Source organism: Daphnia carinata, chromosome 10 (genome assembly GCF_022539665.2).
Source record: "Daphnia carinata strain CSIRO-1 chromosome 10, CSIRO_AGI_Dcar_HiC_V3, whole genome shotgun sequence".
NCBI classification, from domain to species: domain Eukaryota; kingdom Metazoa; phylum Arthropoda; class Branchiopoda; order Diplostraca; family Daphniidae; genus Daphnia; species Daphnia carinata.
In genome coordinates, this window is record NC_081340.1 from 7,535,704 (window position 1) to 7,558,218 (window position 22,515).

At 45.4% G+C, this 22,515-nt stretch overlaps 4 protein-coding genes across 4 annotated transcripts in view; 2 read left to right on the top strand and 2 right to left on the bottom strand.

Moving 5' to 3' along the window:
• LOC130701154 (methyl-CpG-binding domain protein 3-like) overlaps positions 1-3,107 on the top strand; it is a 55,623-nt gene extending 52,516 nt beyond the window's left edge. Inside the window, exon 6 of the mRNA XM_059497365.1 lies at positions 3,082-3,107. The gene's annotated coding sequence lies outside the window, so the exon portion shown is untranslated. The remainder of the gene's footprint in view (positions 1-3,081) is intronic.
• The window catches only part of LOC130701133 (ethanolaminephosphotransferase 1-like), a 64,870-nt gene that overhangs the window by 27,034 nt on the left and 15,321 nt on the right, over positions 1-22,515 (bottom strand). The gene's annotated exons all lie outside the window — the stretch shown is intronic.
• LOC130701096 (nucleolar protein 4-like) overlaps positions 1-22,515 on the bottom strand; it is a 59,208-nt gene that overhangs the window by 24,216 nt on the left and 12,477 nt on the right. The window lies entirely within an intron of this gene.
• Positions 585-21,175, top strand: LOC130701174 (microtubule-associated protein futsch-like). Its single transcript, XM_057523153.2, has 10 exons — positions 585-769; positions 7,677-7,775; positions 8,100-8,272; positions 8,333-8,500; positions 8,624-8,916; positions 8,997-9,309; positions 9,397-11,727; positions 12,127-18,849; positions 18,914-19,391; positions 19,453-21,175. The coding sequence occupies exons 1-10, from the start codon at positions 643-645 to the stop codon at positions 19,620-19,622; spliced, it is 10,875 nt and encodes a 3,624-aa protein (XP_057379136.1). The 5' UTR covers positions 585-642; the 3' UTR covers positions 19,623-21,175.

Below are 22,515 nucleotides of genomic sequence, written 5' to 3' on the forward strand. Positions count from 1 at the left end.
TGAGTGTCGGTTTTTTTTTTTTTTTTTGCGCACGAAAAATAAAGGAGAACGGAGCGCAAGTTCTTTTTCATGTGGGAGGGGGCGTCGCGGCGCCAGGCGACGCTCCTCCCACTTCCCCCTGGCAGCACTTGAGACGGTCGCCAAGGGCAACTGAAGAGAGAGAGAGAGAGAGAGAGGAAAGTTTTGCCGATGTGAACGAGGCTCCTCAAGGGCTGCGCCTATTGTCAGTTCCATTCCCGACGTCGTCCGAGACTCATTGCAAATTCTCTCCTCTCTCTCCTCTCTCTCTCTCTGTCTGTCTCCTCCTTTCTGATTTTTTGATTTCCTGCCCGCAGACTCTTGAGAGATTCAAACATTGTCACAATTCGTTGAGAGAGGGCAGTGGGAAAAAGACGGACTAAACGTTTGCATTCTTGGGCCAGACTTGAGTCATTTTTCTTTTTCTTTTTTTTTCTTTTTTTTTTTCTCTCCCACTCACACAGACACATTTCTGCACAGTTACGTCGTCATAACAGAATCCGGTATCGACCGTTGTTTTCGTTTTTTTTTTTTGTTTGTTTTTATCCTTTGGTCCCATTCCATTCGCGAAAAAGGACTCCTGCAAACAAGAAAGACAAGAAGAAGAAAAATTGGGCGCGGGCCATGGCGGACGAAACATCGTCAGCCTCATCGGCTTTCTCGCCCCTTTCCGGTGGCTATTTGCTCATCGTCCTCAGTGAGCCGCACAGCGAACAGCATAAACAAGTCCTACTCGAACATCTCGCCAAAGGTCAGTCTTCTTTTTTTTTTTTTTTTTTTTTTTTTTTTAATTATTCACGTTAAGGCCCGTGTATTTATTAAGAAAAAAAAAAAAATGTGTTCATTTCTAAGTTTATAGTCCCGTTGTAAAAAAAAAAAAAAAAAAAAAATAAGGAGCTCAAGGAAAAAGGGCACGGAGTTGCGCACCCGAACTCTTTGGCTTTTGCCAAAAAAGAATTATTATTATTATTTTTTTTTTTTTTTCGGGGCGTTGTCTTTTGTTTTGTTTTTATAAGTATTCTGGCTGAGGCCGCAACGTATTGTAGCGCAATATAGCAGGTCCCCCCCCCCCCTCTCCTCGGTTTCACCCAATTCCACTCCCACACCGAGCCCTTTTTTTTTTTTTTTTTTTTTTTTTGCTTGGATGTGTCTGAGCTACACAGACGTGTCTACTAGAAAAAAAAAAAAAAATGCGTAGCACCCCACGGCCGCCACACCGCAATATCCTTCACGAGCGGACCGGTGCGCGGCTATAATCACATAGACGTGTCGAGTCACGCTCGACGGCCCGATGTAAAGTTGCATCAGAAAAAAAAGAGAGAGAGAGACTTATCCCTCCACCAACTCCGTGCGAGTGCACTTAGAAAAAGAGATTCGTTCATGGCCGCGAGTGTTATCAAAACTCGGGATGTGTTCGGTGCCAACGGGAAAAAAGACACACACGGTCCTCTTCAAAATGGCGGGCGCCTCTTTTCCGATTGTGAGGGGACCGTGCAATCGAATCAAACGGTTAAAGATACACACACACCCCCCCATTTTTTTTTTTTCCCAACCCCTTGCGGTATTGCGAGAGATTTGAGAGTTCCAGCACTTCAATCTACATAAACATATGGGGGAGAGATGTGCGATACAAGTTGGGATATTTTTGTGTGGTCTGTGGCGTTGCCAAGGTGACTCATAGGTCCCCCATCCCATTGCAGAGGCGATATATAAATGTTTGGGGCTGGCCATTAGTGTAGATATCCCCATTGATGATGTGTCACACAGTCAACTGTGACGCGGGCGAATTGTGTTCACTGCAAATGAATAAAAGAAATGAAAGGGGGAGAGGGGGGGGGGGTCTGGATTACGAAGAGGCAAGTGCAATTAAACATGGCAGTTGCTTGAACATTTATTTTATTTTCGTCGGGACGTGCGTGGATGATTGCTAGGAAGTTTAGGTAAGGGAGGGGGGGGGGGAGGAAATGATGGTCGTTTTTAATCTTATCAGGACACACGGAGGAATTATGAAGTCGATTGCTGCAGGGGTATCTGAATCGACTAATGGCTGCGCTATTTATTTCATGGTGGTAGAACGTTGGTGTACATTTGGTATGCAGACACACAAATATAAGAAAAAAAAAAGCGACGACATGCTGGAATGTTGTTCTGCTCAAAAAGAAAAAGAAAAGAAAAAAAAAATGGTTCCAATTGGACGCCTTGCAGCTATTTGTTGTTCCTCTTTCCTTTCGTATTTCCGGCTAATTTCGTTCCATATAAAAACTTTCGTATCTCGCAGCCGTTGCGCAATGTCTCACTAAAAAAAAAAAGAAAAGAAACATCTGCGCAGTTCAATCATTAACCTACAATCTAATGACCATATTGTCGGTTCGTTATTCCAGAAATGTCCCGTTTCGAAAACTTTATTCGTAGAATCACGCCGTCTATTTTCTTTTGCCCGTCCGTTCAAAAAAAAACAAAAAAAAAAAAAACGACCATCCAAACTCGGTAAATGAGTGATGCCTCGATGGCGGTGGTCGATGCTGGTGGTCAAGAGGATTTTCATTTTTTTTTTTTTTTTTTCTAACGAAAAAGAAAATAGAAAAAAAAAAAAAAAAAAAACAATTGGGAAATTTCGTGGAATACGTTCGACTTGGTTAGCTAATCGGAACGGCATTGTTTTCTTTTCTCGTGTGTGTTAAGAACGTGATTCACATTCGATCGTATCTCGTCTTTTACGTGCCCACCATCGACAAATTTTCAACAGTCCCAAACAAAAAAAAAAAAATTCCTACATTTAATTATTCGCTTCTTTACCTCCAATGACGTCACAACATCCTGCTTTAGAAACAAAAAAAAAAAATAATAATAATGTTAGCTATATCATTAACACCGGGTGCCCCCCCCCCTCCAAAAAATGTTGTATGTGGGAGCTGGAAGTCGACATTTCCGTTTTTCTCGTTTTCCTTCTGGGTTATTACCGAACGCGCTTGACGGGATCGGTTCAGACTTGAATCAGCTCGTGCGTGTCTCCCCCTGGCTTCTGTTTTTTTTTTTACACGGAACAACACGTTTCCAGCCATTTTTTTTCCCCTTCCTTTTTACCGTACTGTTAGAAATGGGGGGTAGAGTTAATTGAGGGGCAACTGACTCATCCGGTTCATGTGACTTTTCTTTTATGATGGGAGAAGACAATTTTTGTTAAATATCTCGATCAACATCTGACATTCGAAAAATTCCCAATCAGATGATGAACACGTTTTATCATTAGAAAACAGCTGCCGGCCGGTTCAATGCGGAAAGGGGTTCAGTTGCTAACGCTTGTGAAATCAGCTGATCGGAAAGGTGGGGGGGGGGTGCGGCCGTGATTATTGATTCGTCCGTGCTTTTCCTTCCTTCTAGACATTGTTTCTCTTGTTTTCTACCTTGTTTTTCTTTTTCGAATGAGAGAAAAGAAGGTCAACGTGCATCACGATGCAGTTGGGATGCTTCTTTGTGCACACATGGATAGCAAACTTTGTGACACACGAATGCTAGTCGATCCTTCATCATCTGCAATCGTCAAACTAATTAACAAAATGGACAGGGCTTCACGCCAGCTCTTTTTCTTTTTGCTGATTAAATAATTTCATTCACGGAACATCAGATTATCTCACATGCAATCAAAAGGGATTCCCAGTAGAAAATTGTTACGTTTATTTCATTTTTTTTTTTTTTTTTAAGGAAAGGCGGGGGGCGCTCTCGACGGCGGATGTGCACATCTCCCCACATTTTTTTTTTTTTTTTTTTTTGCCGGCCGGCTTTTTTTTTTTTTTTTTCTCATTTGGTTGGCTGGTTACCATGGCAACCGACAGCTAATATCGATTGCTTGCCGAAATTTCCCCCCTCTCCGACAAGCGGTCTTTTATAGATCGCTATATAAGTGCGCTCTCTTTGCTTTTATGGCATTTCGAGATGTAGGCTGGCCCGAATGGAAGACGGACGCCGAGGTAGACGGATCGATTCTTTTAGCCTGCAATACTTAATGTCGTCTCTCTCTTTGTGTGTATGTCGGATACGTTTCTCGGTGCGAAACGGAATAATTCAGTTTCAATTTCACATTCCCTCCTTTTTGGCACCCAAAAAAAAAAAAAAAAAAAAACCCATCCAGCTGTCATATTGATTTCCTGTTCTGGGTGTTGTTTGTCCGTCTTTACCAATTCACGCATGGCTTCCTTCAAGTCTTAGTCCCCCCCCGTCTTTTTTTTTTTTAAATGGCTTGTTGTGTGTAACGAACGACAAAGAAAAAAGAAACGATGAGCAACCCTCGTTAATTGCTCGTGATGGCTTAACGTGCACAGTGCCCGTTGCATGGTTTTGGTGGTCTAGTTTAAGAACGAAAGAGCACCGCATTGTTTTTTTGGCCGCCTTCTGTTATGCTTATTTCGTTTGCAGTAAACAAGTGCGTAGTGGATTGGATGCGTTCAGACAATCTAATAACGTAAAAACCACTGCCATCCCACCAGAAATCTATGTCGTGGCTGGCTTCTCTTTTATTATTTAGCTGCGCCTTTTTTTTTTTTTATAATCACTCAACGTGTGCAATCATACGATGAGATTGGATGGGTATTTGTTCGTCTATTAGCTTAATCTAATTTCTTATTTTTTTTTTTTTCCAATTTATGGATGGAAGGGGGCGCAGACTTTCAAGAGCTTCCATCATTTGCAAACTGCTTTTTCTCTCGAGTGAAAATCCGATTTCCTATTTCTCTTTTATTCGTACATTTCAAACGATGCAAATAAGAAGAAAACCAGGCCATTAGCAGACCCGTCAGCTTATACACAGACCAACGCGTTCTCTCTTTTTTTTTTTTTTTCTCCTTTCCCACGCAAAGCGATTACTCGTCCAGCTTGCTCCTCCTCTCTCAAAAAAAAAATAGTAGAACATTATCACGACAAGAGTCGCAAACACTAAGCAGCTAATAGGCCATTTGGTCTGTGTGTAATTCCCGTTTTTTTTTTGTGTGTGTGTGTGTCGTTGTTATTTTTAACTTTCGCCGTGAACAAAACGTTCACTTTTTTTCTTTGCTGGACGTAAATAATGGCGATGCGAACGGCCCCCGCCCACACGAGAAAACTTTTTTTTTTTTTTCCAAAAAAAAAAAAAAAACTTTATGAGAATTACAGTTCGTAAAAAAAAAAAAAAAAAAAAAGGGAAATTAATGAGCCGAGCCCAGCACCGGGTGTACAAACAACCGAAAACGAGAGCGTCCATCTCTTCGAGAGGCCACAATTTTCTATTTTTCCCTCCGAGTGCGACAAGGTCCGCTATGGAGCGTGACCGCATCATGTTCAAAACTTTTGGCGGCCATTGTTGCCCGGTGTCGTTTCAAAAGAAAACAATGGTGTACACGCTCGATAATTTGTCGTTGTCCGACGGACATTAATGTTGGAGGGAACAGAAAATTCATTTTGCGAATGCGGCAAACTGATCGATTTAAATCCTCAATGTAGAACAACAACATTGTAAACTTTTTGTGATTTTTTTTTTTTTTTTTCAAACTACGTGTTATCGCTTTTGCGCCAACTATCGGTCGTCGTCCCGACATTCCATCGATCTCTCTTGTTACTGACTGTGATCGTAACAGCGCACTAAAAAAAAAAAAAAAAGATGATCTATTTCGGGTGAAATGGCGTTTCAAAGGGACGAAACGCTGATAGCAAATGAAGAACTTTGTTAGATGCCGTTTGCCATCGTTATGCAAAACAGCCAAGCGTGTTTGAATAGGGAACGAAAAAGGGGGGTTGGGGATTTTCTCGTGCATCTTTTAAAGCTCCACTTGATGACCGTCTTAGTAGTTGGTGAGTGGCCGTTTGAAGAAAAAGGAAGGCGGTGATTAGCATAATTTGCGCTCGGAATAATACAGAGTTACGCTTGTAACATTGACGAGTTTCTGCTCGCTCGTCTCAAGTAGATGCAGCCAAGACGTCTGAATAATACAAGACAGGACTTTTTCATATTAAATGCAGGATGCAACCAAGCGGCAACTCCCCATTTTTGCTTCCAAGTCTCTTCTCTGCGACTGCCTGATTATTCGATTTCTACGACAGTTGTATTTCCTTCATTTTCTGATTCAATCTCCTCTCTATTCCCTACCTCACGCTGTCTTGTATCCGTACCAGACAGAGCGTCGTACAAGAATTGAGAAGATAAATCAGTTGGAATGCGGTTGCCTTAAACCCGGAAGCCATTCTCCAAAGACACGGAGTTGAAAACATAAACGTCCCGTCTGTGACGTTCGTTCACAGCTGCTACCGGGTCCTCTTCGAAACAGGAATCGTTCCCCTAATCACAAACAGTTTTCGCTGCTGTTGGCCAACTGGTGCTCGTTGCTCGTCATCAATGAACTGATTGAAATCATCGTACGGGAAAACTCTAAAATCATATTTAAAAAAAAAAAAGAAAAGAAAAACAAGCAATTCGAGATGTACAACATCTTGGTTGTTTCTCCTGTGTGTTGGGGGGCATTCCGTGACTGTCTGGCGTTGGGTAACGAGTGCCTCTTGTCCTCGATTGTCTGGGCCAAAAAGTTAGCGGACCAACGACCGATCAATACTTTCCAGTTGGAAATGGCACGAGGGTACACGAAGGATAAAAAAGAAAGAAACGGTCCTACCCCCCTTCGGAATAGCCGCTGGACTGAAGAAACCCGAGGACACACATGAAATTTACTACGTGGTTGGCATAGATATATAGTGCCCGGCTATTTTCTTAACTTGTCTGGCGGAACTTGCCAACCCGAGTCTTTTCATTCTGAGACAGTGGACGGACAAGAAATAAAGGAAGAGGTTGTGCTCTTTGAGCACGTCAAACATTCCATCGGATTTTTTCCCACGTCTTTTTTTTTTTCTGTGTAATAATTCTGGACCAAACTTTTACTAGGCGGCTTGTACTTGGACGGGCCATTCTGAAAAAAAAAAACGAGTTACTATGCCTTCGGTATGTTGGCCGACCACAAAACGGATCACTGATTAAAACTCTCTCCCAGAACCTTGAGATTATTGCTTTAAAAAAAAGAAAATTTCCCTTTTTTTTTTATTTTTCTTGGTGGATGGATGGCACGGCCATGTCCTTATTCGCCATTGGTCAGGTGAAATAGCGTTCACGTCGGACGGAGCGGGAGTCATAAAAAAAAAAAAGAAAAAAAAGAGTCCAACACTCTGGACAGTAATGTTGGCCCGCGAATAGAAATGTAGTGCTGCATTGCATTGGAATTGTTATCGCATTATGTCTGCGCACTGCGTCGAAACTTCCTCTTTTTTTTTTTTATAGCCCCACATCCATTGGAATGGGTCAACTTTGATGCTGAAAGAAAACGCGCTTAAAACTTGGATTGGTGAAAAACCTCACGAGAGCAATCCCTCTCAGATCGTCCCGCAGTTCAATTTCGTGCAACAGCAATGATTCACGATAACATATCGCCCTAAATGTTTATCTTTACGTTTATTGATCCTCCTAGTCGAGTCGTACCGTTTTTTTTTTTTTTAAACATAGCTACGTTGCGTGTAATCACATGGAAGACTAACGATAATCATGGTGCAGGGAGACACAACATTCGGTTAATCTATTCTTTTTTTTTTTTTTTTTCTTTTGTTCATTCTTGGGGTGGTTCGTGCATTTTTCCGGTGCACCACACCAGGTCTGGCCTCGTGGGACGTCGTTGGAACGCAGATCGATATCGAGTCGGAGCTCCGCAACATAGCGGCACAATGTCCGCACGGAGAAGAAGTCAGGAACGGTACGTATGTGTCTTGTTATTACCCTCCCCAATGCCTAGGCTATCGTGTGCAAATTATGACGTCCGATCTTCAATTGTTTTGTACGTTACAGACGTTTTAGCAAAGTTTGTAATTGGATTAAAGAACAACTCGATGAAAGCGGCCTCTGTGCTTAGCTTTGCAATTTCCATTTGATTTGTCAGTAACTAAATGGGGCCTGACGACCTGCTTTATCCGCACGGTTTCACTCGGCATTTTTTTTTTTTTTTTTTTTGGATGGGAGCGTATCATTTCGGACAAATCATTTCATCTGCATTTTTTTTTTCTTTTCGTGATGTGCTCAGGAGAAAAGTTGATCCAGTTGGCTTCCGACTCGCTCGTCACCGAGATTCTCATCCATCCGCAACTCAGCACGCTGAAGCAGTGCATGCGTAATCTACTGGCCTCATTCACGCGCCATCGACACGTCATTCACGCCGGCTACACCCTGTCGGGACCCGGATCCTGGATTTTACAAGTCTGCATTCTTTCTTTTCTTTTTTAATGACGTCGACCCTAATTCTCTTTTTTTTGCCAGGATGGTACGTACGAGTTCAGCGACTTTATGAACATTGTGCGAGATGCCGAAGTCCAACGGCTCTATCGAGCTTACGAATCGAGCATCACGATGGACCTCCACTGCGCCGACGAGGGTCAATGGAGCGCCGAGCAGATCAATCAGGAACCGGCCATCAAAGCGGCCAAGGTAAGGAAACTTTTGCGCATTCGTTCGAGATAAAGAAGACACAGACTTTCTACGATTGCAAGCGTCTTATTTTACGGTTCCATTTTGTTCGTTTTTTGTCCGTTCTCATTACGGCTGCGGCAGATATCCATCAATCCAGCCGGTCGATTGAGTGCCACGGACTCTCAGGGCATGCAGGACGCCGTCAATTCTTTTATCAGATACATTTCCGATGTGCTGCCTTCGGTGACGTTGGATCATCTCTTGGAGCCATCCGACGTCGTTGGCAACATCCGTTTCAGTCATCCCACCCTCTACGTCTTCCCGGGCGGACAGGGCGATTCAGCCCTTTTCGGCATTAGCGGATTCAATATTCTCGTCGACGGCGGATTCGGGCGCAAACCCTGCTTCTGGGATTTCACGCGCCATTTGGACCGGTCTGTTCCAACATTTGATGCCTCTTTCACGATTATCCCCCCCTCCCCCAGCATAAATCAAAATGCTCTTGTCTTTGAAGGCTTGACGCTGTAGTGATGACACGGATGAATGCCAGTTCACTGAGCGGCCTGACTGGCGCCATCTGTCGTAAAGCCTCGAGTCCCGTCTACCCTCAAGTGGGTCACATCTTTTGCAATCTGCCCCGTGACAGCGAGATTGGCCTCGGTGACATTGAACAACAACTCAATGCAGCTGACTCGAGCTCCGAATCGCTCAACGTCAACATTAACGACCTGTGCCGAGCCATGTCCGCAGGCCTTGGAGCTTTACAGCTCAAAGCGCAACCCATTTATCGATCGGCCACTTTGGAACCAATCAATCTCTACCATAAGGTTGTTACACACACACACACACACCCAATGTCCTACCATACATATTTGGTTTTTTGACATTGTTATCTTTCAACGTGGGCATTTCAGGTGGGACACGGAACGTTGGACATGTTCATCATTAGTCCGAGCGCAAACAGCCCCGAGGTCAAGGAGCTGATGCGTCTTTGGCGTTCGGGTGAAGTGGCCACGGCTTTGCGAACTGTCAAAATGGGCGGAAAAGAATTCAGCCTACCATTGCTCGATATCGTGTCCGTCTGCGCTTTGCTAGTATGGCAGCCGGCCGATCCTAACGAGCCCGTCACTCGCCTCTTGTTCCCCGGCAGTGCCCCTCAACACAAGATCCTCGAAGGTCTTGAAAAATTCAAGCAACTGGAATTTCTCAAGTCTCCCGTCTTTATGGCCAAGGATGTGGCCGCCCCGCCGTCCGCCGTCATCACTCCGTCCTCCACGTCCAGCGCGTTCACGAAGAGCCCAGTCAAGGCGAAAACTTCATCCCCTCGTCACACGCCGATCGAGCCGGTTGTCGTTAAAGCAGCCCCTGTTCGCAAGGAGGCCAGCAAACCGCCGGCCAAATCAGCTGATCATTCCAGCAGCAACACCAAAGAGGCGGACGTTAAATCTGCCACGCCCCGTCCTGCTACTAAAATCATCAAGTCTGACGTTCTGAGCAGCTCGTCGAGAACGGGCAGCACGGAATTGCGGGCCAAAAAGCCGGAAGCTAAACCGGCGCCCATCAAATCAGCAACGACGACGGCCAAGAAGGACGGCCCGACGGGCTTATCGAACGGCGAAACTAATAAAGCCCTGGCACCTAAAATCAAAAAAGATGTGGCCAACATGAAAATGGTCGAGGCCAGGGTTCACTCGTTCAAGAGCCCCGCCTCTCTGAAACGGGCAGAGGAGAATAAAACCAAGAAGCCCCTTCCATCTGCTGATGCTGAAACGAAAGAAAAGACGGCCGCTCAAAGAAGCCAGAGCCAATCACGAGAGAAACGATCGGCTTCCGGCGTTCGAGCCCAGCCAGCAGACGAAGACAAACCGAGAGTCAAACTGGTCAAGAAGATCGCTCCGTCTACGTCGGAGACGACGCCAGTCAGCCCAGCCAAACCGGCTAAGCCCATCAAGGCGAAAGCCAAAGAACTGCCTGCTAAACCAATCGAGCCGAAAGCTCCTGTCACCAAGGACGTTAAGAAAGACAAGCCAACCCCTGCCACTCCCAAACCTAAACCGATGGCTGCTAAGGAGACGAGCTCTAAGCCGGCCCCTAAGGCATCGGCACCCTCCCAAACGTCAACTCCTACGCCATCAGGTAAAGCTGTCAAGAGGCCAGTCAAACCCGCCGCAGCTGCTGCTGCTGCTGCTGCTGCTGTGGGAGCCGCTGCAGCCGTTGTTGCCGTTGCTGCGGCTGTTGCCTCTGAAGAACAGGCCCCAACAGCTGACGAACAACCGGCTGTTGTTGAAGAGAGTTTCAGCGCTGCAGAGGCCCCCCAGGCCGCTAGTTCGCCTAAGGGCGTTGAAGCAACTGGCCATGATCAAGTTGTAGATGAGGCGTCATTGATGGATGCCATTGAGAGTCAGATCGTGGAGGATGTCGAAGCGACCGAAGAGCAATCTCATCACGAATCTGAACAAGAGTCACAGTCTGTCAACTTGGAAGATGAAGCTGAAACGGAGGACAAAGAGGAAGCTGAAACTGAAGACAAAGATGAAGAGGTGGCCGATGGGTCGACTGGAGGCGAAGTTGTCGACGCGGAGGAGGCTGAAGTCATTGAGAAAGAGGAGGACGCAGAGGCCCATGACGAGGATGAGGCCGCATCTGAGGAGACTGAAGTTGTTGAAGCTGCCGTTGCGGAGGACGTGGCCGAAACGGAAGAGGCTAAAGTGGCCGAAACGGAAGAGGCTAAAGTGGCCGAAACGGAAGAGGCTAAAGTGGCCGAAACGGAAGAGGCTAAAGTGGCCGAAACGGAAGAGGCTAAAGTGGCCGAAACCGATGGGGCTGAGGTAGCCGAAACGGAAGAGGCTGAGGTGGCCGAAACCGAAGAGGCTGAAGTAGCCGAAACCGAAGAGGCTGAGGTGGCCGAAACCGAAGAGGCTGAGGTGGCCGAAACCGAAGAGGCTGAGGTGGCCGAAACCGAAGAGGCTGAGGTGGCCGAAACCGAAGAGGCTGAAGTGGCCGAAACCGAAGAGGCTGAAGTGGCCGAAACCGAAGAGGCTGAAGTAGCCGAAACCGAAGAGGCTGAAGTGGCCGAAACCGAAGAGGCTGAAGTGGCCGAAACGGAAGAGGCTGAAGTGGCCGAAACGGAAGAACCTGAAGTAGCAGCGGAAGAAGCTGAAGTGGCCGAAGCGGAAGAAGCCGAAGTAGCCGAAACGGTAGAAGCTGAGGTAGCCGAAACGGTAGAGGCCGAAGTAGCGCAGACGGTAGAGGCTGGAATAGCTCAACCGGAAGAACCTGAAGTAGCCCAAACGGAAGCAACTGAAGTAGCCGAAAAGGAAGAACCTGAAGTAACCGAAACGGAAGCAACTGAAGTAGCCGAAAAGGAAGCAACTGAAGTAGCCGAAAAGGAAGCAACTGAAGTAGCCGAAAAAGAAGAAACGGAAGTAGCCGAAAAAGAAGAAAGCGAAGTAGCCGAAAAAGAAGGCACTGAAGTTGTCGATACGGAACATGCTGAAATTGCCAAAGTTGCTGAAACGGAAGACGCCGTCGAGACGGAAGACGCTGATGTCACAAAGACCGATGATGCTGAAGTAACTGAGCCGGAAGTTGCTGAAGTGGCCGTGACAGATGAAGTCGAAACTGCGGACAAGTCGATCAGCCAGCCGCACGAAGAAACGGCCGCAACTCAAGTGAACGAAAAAACACATGACAAAGAAGAAATGATGCGAGATACGGCAGAAATTCAACAAACGGATGAACCGGAAGGCGGAAACGCAGACGAGGATCTGCAGGAAGCTGACGTCAACGAAAGACAAGCACGTGACGATGTCGTGCACGTCGAGGTGGCCAGTGAACCAGAAATCAAAGTTGGTCGATCGATTGATGATGAAATCGTGGCGGCGGACGTCGCTCAGATTGACAGATCCGACGATCAAGACGTCAACCTCGAGACGGACGAATGCCAAGAACCAGTAGAAGAAGAAAGTCAGCTGGCCGTCTCATCGAAATCGGTGGACGCTGGCAGACCGTCAGCCTCTCCACAGCCGGTACCATCCGAAGACGAGACGGCGAGCCGAGAAGTGCAAGTCGATGACGTGATCGATCAAATAGAGCAAAGTCAGGACGTCCAATGTGCCCATCCCACGAGTCAACTAGAAGAAGAAAACATCAAAGACGAGATCGATGAGCCTGAAAAGGAGAAAGAAGAAGAACTTTCAAGCCAAATCCACCACGAAGATGTAAGCTCAGAAGCGGTGGAAGAGGAAATTCAACAAGCCGTTGCTGCTACTCCAATCGAGGCCAGCAAACCGACGGCATCCCCACAGCCAGAAATACTGGACAGTGATAAAAAGGTAGAAGCCCAGGAGGTCAGTGCGCACGAAGAAGTGCATACCACTGAATCTACTCACGAAGAAAGCTCTCTGGACTATGAAAAGAAAGATGAAATTCCATGCCAAGTGGTCGGCAATGGCGATAGTCACGCCCTGGACACTACTGAACATGTTGAAGATGCCATTTCTGGTCAAGTGGACGATGACGTTCATCACGAAGATGTCGACAGCCATGACATTGAAAAACGTCAAGTACATGAACTGACTGTTGAGGCCCATCAAGATGATGCTGTCTCGTCCCTCTCTTCTGCGTCTGATCTGGAACCAACACCAGTACTGGATCGATCCGGTGCTAGTCTCTATGAGGAAGAACAACATTTGTCTTCTATGGAATCCCAACCGGAATCCCATCAATTCACACAGAAAAGCGCCCCACAGATGGTGGAAGAAACCCCGAAAGATTCAAAACAGACGGCCAAATCGCCCGTCGTTCAAGATGAACCTGTTGAGGAAGTCGAAGAAGAATTTAAAGCCGAAATTGTCGTCAGACCCGTCCCTGTCGTTGATCCGTCAGATTTGGATGACGTTGTAGCTCCACAGCAGCCGACGCCAACGCCACCTGTGGTGAAATCTCCAGTTAAAGAGATTCCTTCTGCTCTCGTCTTGGATCAAGAAGAAGATGAAGGCGAAGAGGTGGAAGAAGAATTTTTCCAAAAGGAAGTCAAGGCTAAAGACTGTGCCGTGCCCATCACTCCTACGGAAGAAGGTCACGCGTTTGGCTACAGCGAGCCCCAACGACAAAGCGAGGATCGACAGCTATCATCTAGCATTCCCACCAGCTCGGATGCGACTGGCAAGCAAGAAGAATCAACAACCGATGGTGCCGTTTCACTCTCACGTGCCAAAGAGGCTCAAGCGGATGAATTCCGGGCCACCATCGACAATCAATACGCCGGCTTTATGAATGTGGAAACCAGCTTCAAAGATGCTGATGAGAAGCCAAAAGCAAAGACTCCTGAGGAGAAATGTTTGACTGAGACGGTGGCTGAACAACCTAAGCAAGTGGAAGACAAACCTTTGGCTGAACAGAAATTGCCTGAAGAAAAACCAGCTTCTTCGATTGACCTGAAGGAAGACCATTTTGTTGCTGTCGAAGAAAAGAAACAAGAACAGGTTGTTGCCACAAAATCTACTTCCAATATTGAATCTGTTGGAAAAGCAGACGAAACTCACGAGGAAGTCGTCGAAGAGGTCGTGTGCAAAGCCGTGGACAATAAATCCGTCAAGGCGGAAAAATATGAAGAATCTAACGTCAAGGAGATCATCAAATCCGAGATGAAATCCATGGACGAATCTGAAATTCTAAAGAACGTCGAAGATTTGATTACCGAAAAAGTTGACATCCCCTCCACTCACGATAAACCTGTTAAAGTTTCAGACGAACCAGAAGAAGTATGTGAACACTTCGATGAAAGATCCCAAGCTCTTGACATCGAATCAACACCACCTACAAAAGAAATCGAATCTTCCAAGAGCCAGGAAACTTTTGTTGTCGAAGATGTCAAAAGTTTCGTTGAAGATGTTCACGCTTTAGTCGAAGAGATTCAACTACCCAAAATGGAAGTCAAGTCGGTGGAATCGGAGAAGAAGGAAGTCCTTCTGGAAGAGCTCAAGGTAGAGAAACCCACAATTGCAGCCAACATCGAACTCACCCCAACAGACGACGTCCAAACAGACGATTTGAAGGATTTTGCCAAAGATGTTGTGGTCGAAAGTCTAGACATCAAGTCAACAAAATCCGAATCAACAACTCCAGAAAAAGAACAAATTTCTCAAGTTACTGAAGAAGTTAGTGCTTTCAAAGTAGCAGACATCTTGGAGAAAGTAAAAAGCCCTGTAGAAGAAATGTTTAAGAAAGTCAGTGCTGTCGCCGTTTCGAAATTCACAGAAAAATGCGACGCTGAAGCCATTTCTGAGAAGGCTGTCGAACTACCGAAGGTTGACGAAAAAGAACAGAACATCGTGGAAGAGATCATCGAAAAGACCAGCGTTCTCGAAGTATCCAAAACCCCTGAGAAAGTGGAAAATATCGTCGAAGACGTTGTTGAAAAGGCTAGCGCCATCAGCGTATCCGTCGACGCATCTAAAGTCGCAGAGAAAGGCGTCGTCGAAGAAATCGTTGAGAAGGTCGTTGACCTACCGAAAATGGCGGAAAGCCTCGTCGAAGATATTGTGGAAAAGGCCAATTCTGTCCAAGTTGCGAAAACTCCTGAGAAAGAAGTAAACCTCGTGAAAGAAACGATTGAAACAGCTACACCGAAATCCTGTGAAAGCACTGCCGACGAGACTGAATCTTTCAGCAAAGTCGCAGAAAAGCTGGACGATATCGAATCTATCGTGTTTGAAAAATACGAGAAACACGGAAAGACAGACAAAGATAACATGTCTACCATCGACGAACCCATTCAACACGCAACTGCTGAAACTGCTGTTTTCTCAGCGGAAGGGAAGTCCCAGCGATCTTCGACATCCGAGGCAACTCCACTGGAGCTCGAACCCGAAATTTCCGAGAGGAAATTATCTGATATTTCTGCATCATCATTCGGACAACTGGAAAAAGAGGAGGCTGTCGAAGAAACTCTTTTGAAAACTGAAGCTAATGTGACATTGGCTGGTAAATCCACCAAAGAAGAGGTTGTCGTCGATCCTACATTCGTTGCTCCTCTTACAGCCAGCTCTCCCATCGATGGGCCTGAACTTCTAAAGGAATTATCGTTCCCACTTGGATTGGTCGCAAAAGCTAACGTACTAATCAAAGATAAACTGGAACAAGTTGGTGAATTCATTAAAGAAATCAAGGATACGTCTGTTGAATTAGCGTCAAAATCAAACGAAACCAAACCAACAGAAGTCAAAGAAATCAAGGATACGTCTGTTGAATTAGCGTCAAAATGCCAGACGGACGACTCAAACGAAACCAAACCAACAGAAGTCAAAGAAATCAAGGATACGTCTGTTGAATTAGCGTCAAAATGCCAGACGGACGACTCAAACGAAACCAAACCAACAGAAGTCAAAGAAATCATTCAAGATTCCAAAGACGTGTCCGTTGAACTGACGTCGAAATGCCAAACTGATTTCACCCACGACACCAAGACGGAGGTCAAAGAAATCATTCAAGATGTGAAAGTTACGTCAGTTGAATCAACATCAAAATCTGAAGTCGAATCCTCATGCGAAATCAAAACCGAAGAGGTTAAAGAAATCATCCAGAATGTCAAAGATCTATCCATCGAATTGACATCGAAATCAACCGTCGAATCCTCGTACGAAACCAAAACTGAAGAGGTTAAAGAAACCATCCAAATTACCAAAGATGTTTCAGTTGAATGTGCTTTGAAGTCTGAAACAGAAGTTAAAGAAACTGTGCAAATTACCAAAGATGTTTCAGTTGAATCTGCTTCGAAATCTGAAACAGAAGTTAAAGAAACTGTGCAAATCACCAAAGATGTCTCCGTTGACTTGGCGTCGAAATCGGATCTAGAAGTTAAAGAAACCGTTCAAATTACGAAAGATGTCTCCATTGAATTGGCGTCGAAATCTGATGTAGATGTTAAAGAAACCGTTCAAATTACCAAAGAAGTCTCCGTTGAATTGACATCGAAATCTGACATCGACCTCTCTCACAAAACAACGGTGGAAGAGGTCACCGAAATCATTCAGGAAATTGAATGTGTTACACTTCAATTGGCAGAAAAATCTGAAAGTGACTGCTCTTTCACAAGTAAAATGGTGGAAGTCAAAGAAGAAATTCAGGAGATCAAAAAAACATCAATTGAATTGGCATCAGAATCAAAAATGGAAGTCTCAAATGAAATTCAAGAGGAGGTCAAAGAAATCATTCAAGATGTCAAAAAGGCAGCTGTTGAATTGTCTTCAAAGTCTGAAGTTGACTGCGCACCCAAGAGCAAAGTAGAAGAGATCTGTGAAACGATTCAAGAGGTCAGAGAATTAACATCAACGATGTCAACAATGCCTGAAAAATTGGAAGCCAAACCTGACACACACGTGGAAGTGAAAACCGTTCATACAGAACCAGAAGTCATTCCACAGGCTACATTCCAGCTCAAGTGTGATCCACTGGCCAACTTGCCCGTAGTCGAATTGGCTGCACCGTCCAAAACTGTCAGCGAGGAACTGGAAAAGCCCAAAAGTTCTGATTTAGCAAAATTAGAGATTGTCGAAAAGACAGAACAGCTGAAACCTGATGTTATGGATTACGCCACCGTCTCTGGTTCATCGTCCACTTCTGTTACTCCAAAGACACCGCTTTCACCCAATCTTGCCCGTCGTGAGGTAGTTGAATCTAAAGTGAGCCCAAGCGTCCAGATGGCTGCCACTTTGGAATCGTTTGCAGCACCACCAACTCGTTTCGAAGACGAAATCTCGAGCCAACCATCCAGCTTGGATTCCGTAGAAGTCCATTCCACGTCCTCTGCCACCTGGGCTGCCACTGAAAAACACCAGGAAGAGGATGAAGATGTCGGATCGTTGTCACTGACACCTACCATCAATTATTTAGCAGCCGGCTACGAAGGTGTCAACATCAGTACGTCGAGCAAGTTGTCGACGATTGCGTCATCTGACGGCGAAGCAGAAGCAGCGCAACCTCTCAGCCTGGACAGCAACTGGTCATCTAAGACATTCGACAAATTGACATCAGCTGCTAATTCATCTACCCTTCATCGTCCCGAAGAATCGGCTTTCTCAAGCGGTCCGTCCAGCTGGGACGAAAGGGAACCTAACACCAGGCCGTACTGCGTTGTGTCTGAATCGATAAGTGACCGTTCGGCCACAAGTTCCATCATTTCCCACGTTACCGATGATGATTATCCAATTGAAAAACATGATCGACCTTCTTTAGATAGCCATTTGGAACCTCGTACATCAAGCGAATTGAGCAGCAAGAAAGAGTTGGGCGTGTTGCCCGCCAGCCCTGTACCGTCCTCTCCTTTCAGCACTGATCGCTGCAGCAGCCACGGAGATTTTGAAGCCAACAAGGATTCACTGTCCAGCATCCAGACTTCAGAATCATCCGACTTTCATTTGGAAACCAAAGTGGATGACTCGCATTCGGCCATTTCCAGCACGCGTTCAGACTATTCAGATGACCGTTCAGGCAGCAGCATCGACCCATCACTTTTACAGCAACAGCGGCTCGAACAGAGATCGTTGACACCACGCAGCGACATCAGCTGCTCTTCGGATGCTACTGATCCCATCACGACTGCCCATACAATCACGACCGAGCTGATCCAGCCCGGCCAACAACAGACCTCGGTCGAAATGAAGGCCAGTAGCAAAGCTGAGTTGGCTGACCCTAAACTAGCGCCACATAATATCTGGCTGAAAGAGAAAGACACAGCTTCATCTCCTAATCCATTCACGGATCAATACGTCGATGACGATACTGATCATCCAGTAACCGTGGAACACGCTTCCTCGGCCCTCTATTATCCCCAACAAAAACAACAGCCACATCAGCAACAACATCTGTCCGATTTTGAATCCGACCGCCATTCCGATTCGCAGTCATCGTCCGTTCCGGTAGCCGAGTATACGGATGAGTATTACGCTCAGCATTTGGAATTTGTTGAAGCGTCTCACAAGTCTTCACAACCACACACGGATGAGGTTTCTGACCAGGAAGCCTATCTCTACGAATCCGAGCACGATGATCACGACCAGCACTACCATCCGTACGCGACCAAGTACAGTGATTCATACGACGAGGCTGATCTCTACCCAACTGAGGAAGCCATTAATGACGATTACCGCCACGTGGGGGATCACCAGAATGGCAACGCGTATCATTACTACGAAGGCAGTGAACAAGATTCGATTGAAGCCAACGTTGTTGGCCATCCGCCCCATCAGTACGAAGATCAGAATCGCAACGATCGCACCCCAACCAGAGACGTCCAGCATTCGTACGTGGCTGCCGATGTGTACGACACAGAGCCAGCAGTGCACAGTCCAACCAGCAGACAATCGGTACTTGCCATATTCAAATTTAATTCATTAACGACAATTTTTGTATTATTTAAAAAAAAATTAGGATGTCGCAGCGCCGATGACAGCATCTTCTTCACGGGACGAGCGAGTAGTTCCACAAGCTTCTCCTCTGCCCAGTCCACAACCTCAGCAGTCGCCACAAAGCACTCAGCAACAGCACGAAGACACATTGGCTTCGTGGGGCAAACCTTTGGGTCTACCAGCTCCGGTAGCGCCCGTTGTCTTTTCCAGCAACGGTACTAACGGCTCCCCGCTCAAGCGCCCAACAACTGCTAGCAACAATGCCAATAAGTCTGCCGAGAAAGCAACCAACGGCACCAACGCAATGATGGGAGCAGCTCCTTTCTACGTCGATCTGGCTTACATTCCTCATCACAGTGATCCTCGATACTCGGATGTCGACTTCTTCCGGCGCGTCCGCGCTCGCCACTACGTCCTCAGCACCCTGGAGCCGTCCGCTCAAGTTCTCGACGCTCTGCTGGAGGGCAAACAATCGTGGACTGGAGATGACAAAGATTTAGGTACTTGAATCGCACATTGTAGACGAAAGAGTTAAGTAATAATATCTTATTTTTTGGGAAGATGTCACCATCATTCCTACTTACGATTCCGACGCGCTGGCTGTCTGGGTGAGCGCCAACGAAGACTTACTGGCTCGCAACCGCATCGATTTGGCACCGTCAGCCTCCCGCTGCACGATCAATCTACAGGATCATGAAACTTCTTGCTCGGCCTATCGGCTCGAATTTTAAGACGTCAATCATATATATTCTCCCTGTTGTTTTCTATTAAGATAAGAAACAGAAAGGCTCCATCCTGCGTTTCCGTGAAGACGTACGTCAGTAAGTGATTGAAAAACAGAAAAAAAAAAAAAAAAAAAAAAAAAAATATGAGGGACACCCTGACGTGGTAGACTTTCCTTCCACATTATTTACGTAGTAGGCCGAACAAAAAAAAAAGAAAAGAAAAAAATTCCTCCCTTAATTTATATTTATACTTTTCGGCATCATTTTCTTTCCGATAACCATCGCGCCCTCTTTCATAGAGCAGCAGCCTCCTCCGATTTTTGCTGTGATTTTTTTCTCGAATATAGATATTTGCCTGCCTCTTGTATCACTTTCAAGAAACCTTATTAGTAGCTGTTAGGCTTGTTATTTGAATTGCAATCCATTTTTCTCCCCTTTTCTTATTATATTTTCGAAAAGCGGAGACGAGAAGAAAATATTGTCAAGGCCAATGTACGGGTAAATATCATAGAGGTAAGCGCAAGCGTATAGCGAGCTAAAAGAAAAAGAAGTTTGCAACTTGCGAGGTGACTTGCTCACTCACTGGGCATATTGAAATAACCGAAGCATTTTTTGGTTTTCCTTTCAAGGATGAGCAGTGAAAATCGAACGAAATCAAAGGACTTTTTTTTTTTCGAAATTTTCTTTTGTGCAGCAAATTTTATTTTCTATTTTATTTGTCATTCTTGGCTCATCTTTTCACACAGACGCTTACAGAATTCGAAAGTGCTATCCACAATTTGCCCAGGACGTCCGAGCTATGCGGAGTAACTACGTGGCGGGGGATTCAAAAACCACAGTAGAAAACCCCACCCCATCTAAAGTCGATTGATATTCGCAAAAAATGTGATACACCTCGTAAAAAGATGGTACGATGACGACGAAATTACGAGACAAAGGAGCTGAAAATTGAACGGGATTGTCCATTTACCCTCCCATATCTGGCAACTATTAACAATCAAACCATACCTAGAGCACAGCAGGATTTTGTCGAGGATTTCTTCTCTTTATAGTTTACCCCCTCTCATTTTTCCTTTGTTTCATGCGAAAAACAAAACTAATCCTTGACACAACAGGGCGAGAATTGCAGCCTCCGATGTGATAAACTAAAAAAAAAGAAGCTCGTAGATTATCTGGTGATGGAAGCAGCTGCGAATTTGATGCCGACACTGATAGCCAACGCCGATTCCTGGCAACATTACGTAGAGATGCGCATGGAATTGTTTGATTTGTTGAATTTTCACTTATGATTTGCAAGAGGCTGAAACGGCACACACAGAAACTGAGATAAGGAGACAATGAGTGAAATGCGGCGAGAAATGTGAGACACCCAAGTGCAGCTTTTTCGTGATTCATGCGTGCGATATGAATAATGTTCACGAACTTAAACCAACCCGAACCGAGAGGAAAAAGAGAGACCCTTTTTTCAAGCGAAAAACGTTCCCTCCTACCACATCCCCCCCTCCTACACCGAACTCTTCTACATCCAAAAAGAAACAGAACAAGCAAACAAAAACAAAGAGAAAGAGAACTTTATACGATAGTCTTCAGTGTTTTGTGAGTAACTCTTACAGTGCTTTGAAGCTTCTAGGTAATCATCGGTATGAATATATTATACAGTATATTCAACTTTCAAGCTTAACAGTATATACCCCCCTATACCACAGAAGTGACACACACTGTCAAATTTTAATCATGCCATGTTGGTGTCTAAGATCAAAGTCCAACGTGGAACCTGACATAGAATTTTCCCAGTCTCTTTCCCCGTCTAACTCTATATACTTGCACTTGTGCACCATCTCAGCTTTTGTGCTTTCGACATTCCCGTTACATTAATCCCGCGAGGCACATGTTCATCGTGCATCCTGGCAGATGTCTACTTATATTCCTTTTTACCACTGAGTAGCTTTTCCCATTATATCTTCTTTTCTTCTCGTGCAAACAAATCTGTTTCTTCTGCTCGGTTGGTACATCGACATCTTCTTGTCCCCCTACATAATAATTTCTATCGAGTTATTTTGTACGGTGTAATCTACTCGAAGGTTGCGTTCAGTAGCTTCTGATATACCCTCCTCTCCTGCCCTACATACACACACACGATGACTCTTCAATTCCTTCCACCATTTTCATTATGATTTTATTTTCTTCCCCCCAATTTATTTTGTGTGTGCTGTTGCCGATGCTACTATTTACATACATAACGAAGCTGGATCGGGCTCTTTATGGTCTCTGACAATGACCTAGTCAAACAGAGTTCCGCATTCCGTTCAACTTCTTTCCCTCTATATATTCCTTCTGTGTACTGAGCTGTATACTTAGGGCATCCGTGTAACGCCACTCTTCAATACATACCATATGGTGAATATCAAATAAAAAACGGGAATGTTTCTTTGTTTCATTTATATTATTACTATAGCCTGCCAACTGGTGTTAGAGTAAGGACAGTAAGGAAAACAAAAACATTGGTATCGAAGAGGGTCACATATCCCGATGATTAGCTGCCTGCATCCATGAACCGTCTTTCAGGCCACGGGGAGACCTACGAACAACCTACGTTCAACGCTCACCTCTTCTCTACCTCAGTTTTTGGGTCGATCTTTTACGTGTAGTGAACGGTACTACAGATCGATGTGAAACGTCTGTATACGTGACGTGGGTGATATGTGTGTGTATGTGTTTTATTCTGCCATTTTTAGCCCCTTTATAGTAGGCATGGCTCTTCTTTCTTCGTCTTCTTTCTTGAGGTAGATGATGTCCGACGTGATGTATGTAGAATCTTGCGTAATCCGCGACGTGATGTATGTAGAATCTTGCGAATCCGATGTGATGAAGAATCTTGCGAGTCTTGAATGACGTATTG

Bases quoted from the DNA above. Each gene is read 5' to 3' on its own strand.
- LOC130701174 (XM_057523153.2), top strand. From the start codon at position 643: ATGGCGGACGAAACATCGTCAGCCTCATCGGCTTTCTCGCCCCTTTCC. The intron at 7,776-8,099 runs GTACGTATGTGT...TGATGTGCTCAG, and splicing joins CGGAGAAGAAGTCAGGAACG to GAGAAAAGTTGATCCAGTTG. The intron at 11,728-12,126 runs GTAGAGGCTGGA...TCGATCAGCCAG, and splicing joins AGGCCGAAGTAGCGCAGACG to CCGCACGAAGAAACGGCCGC.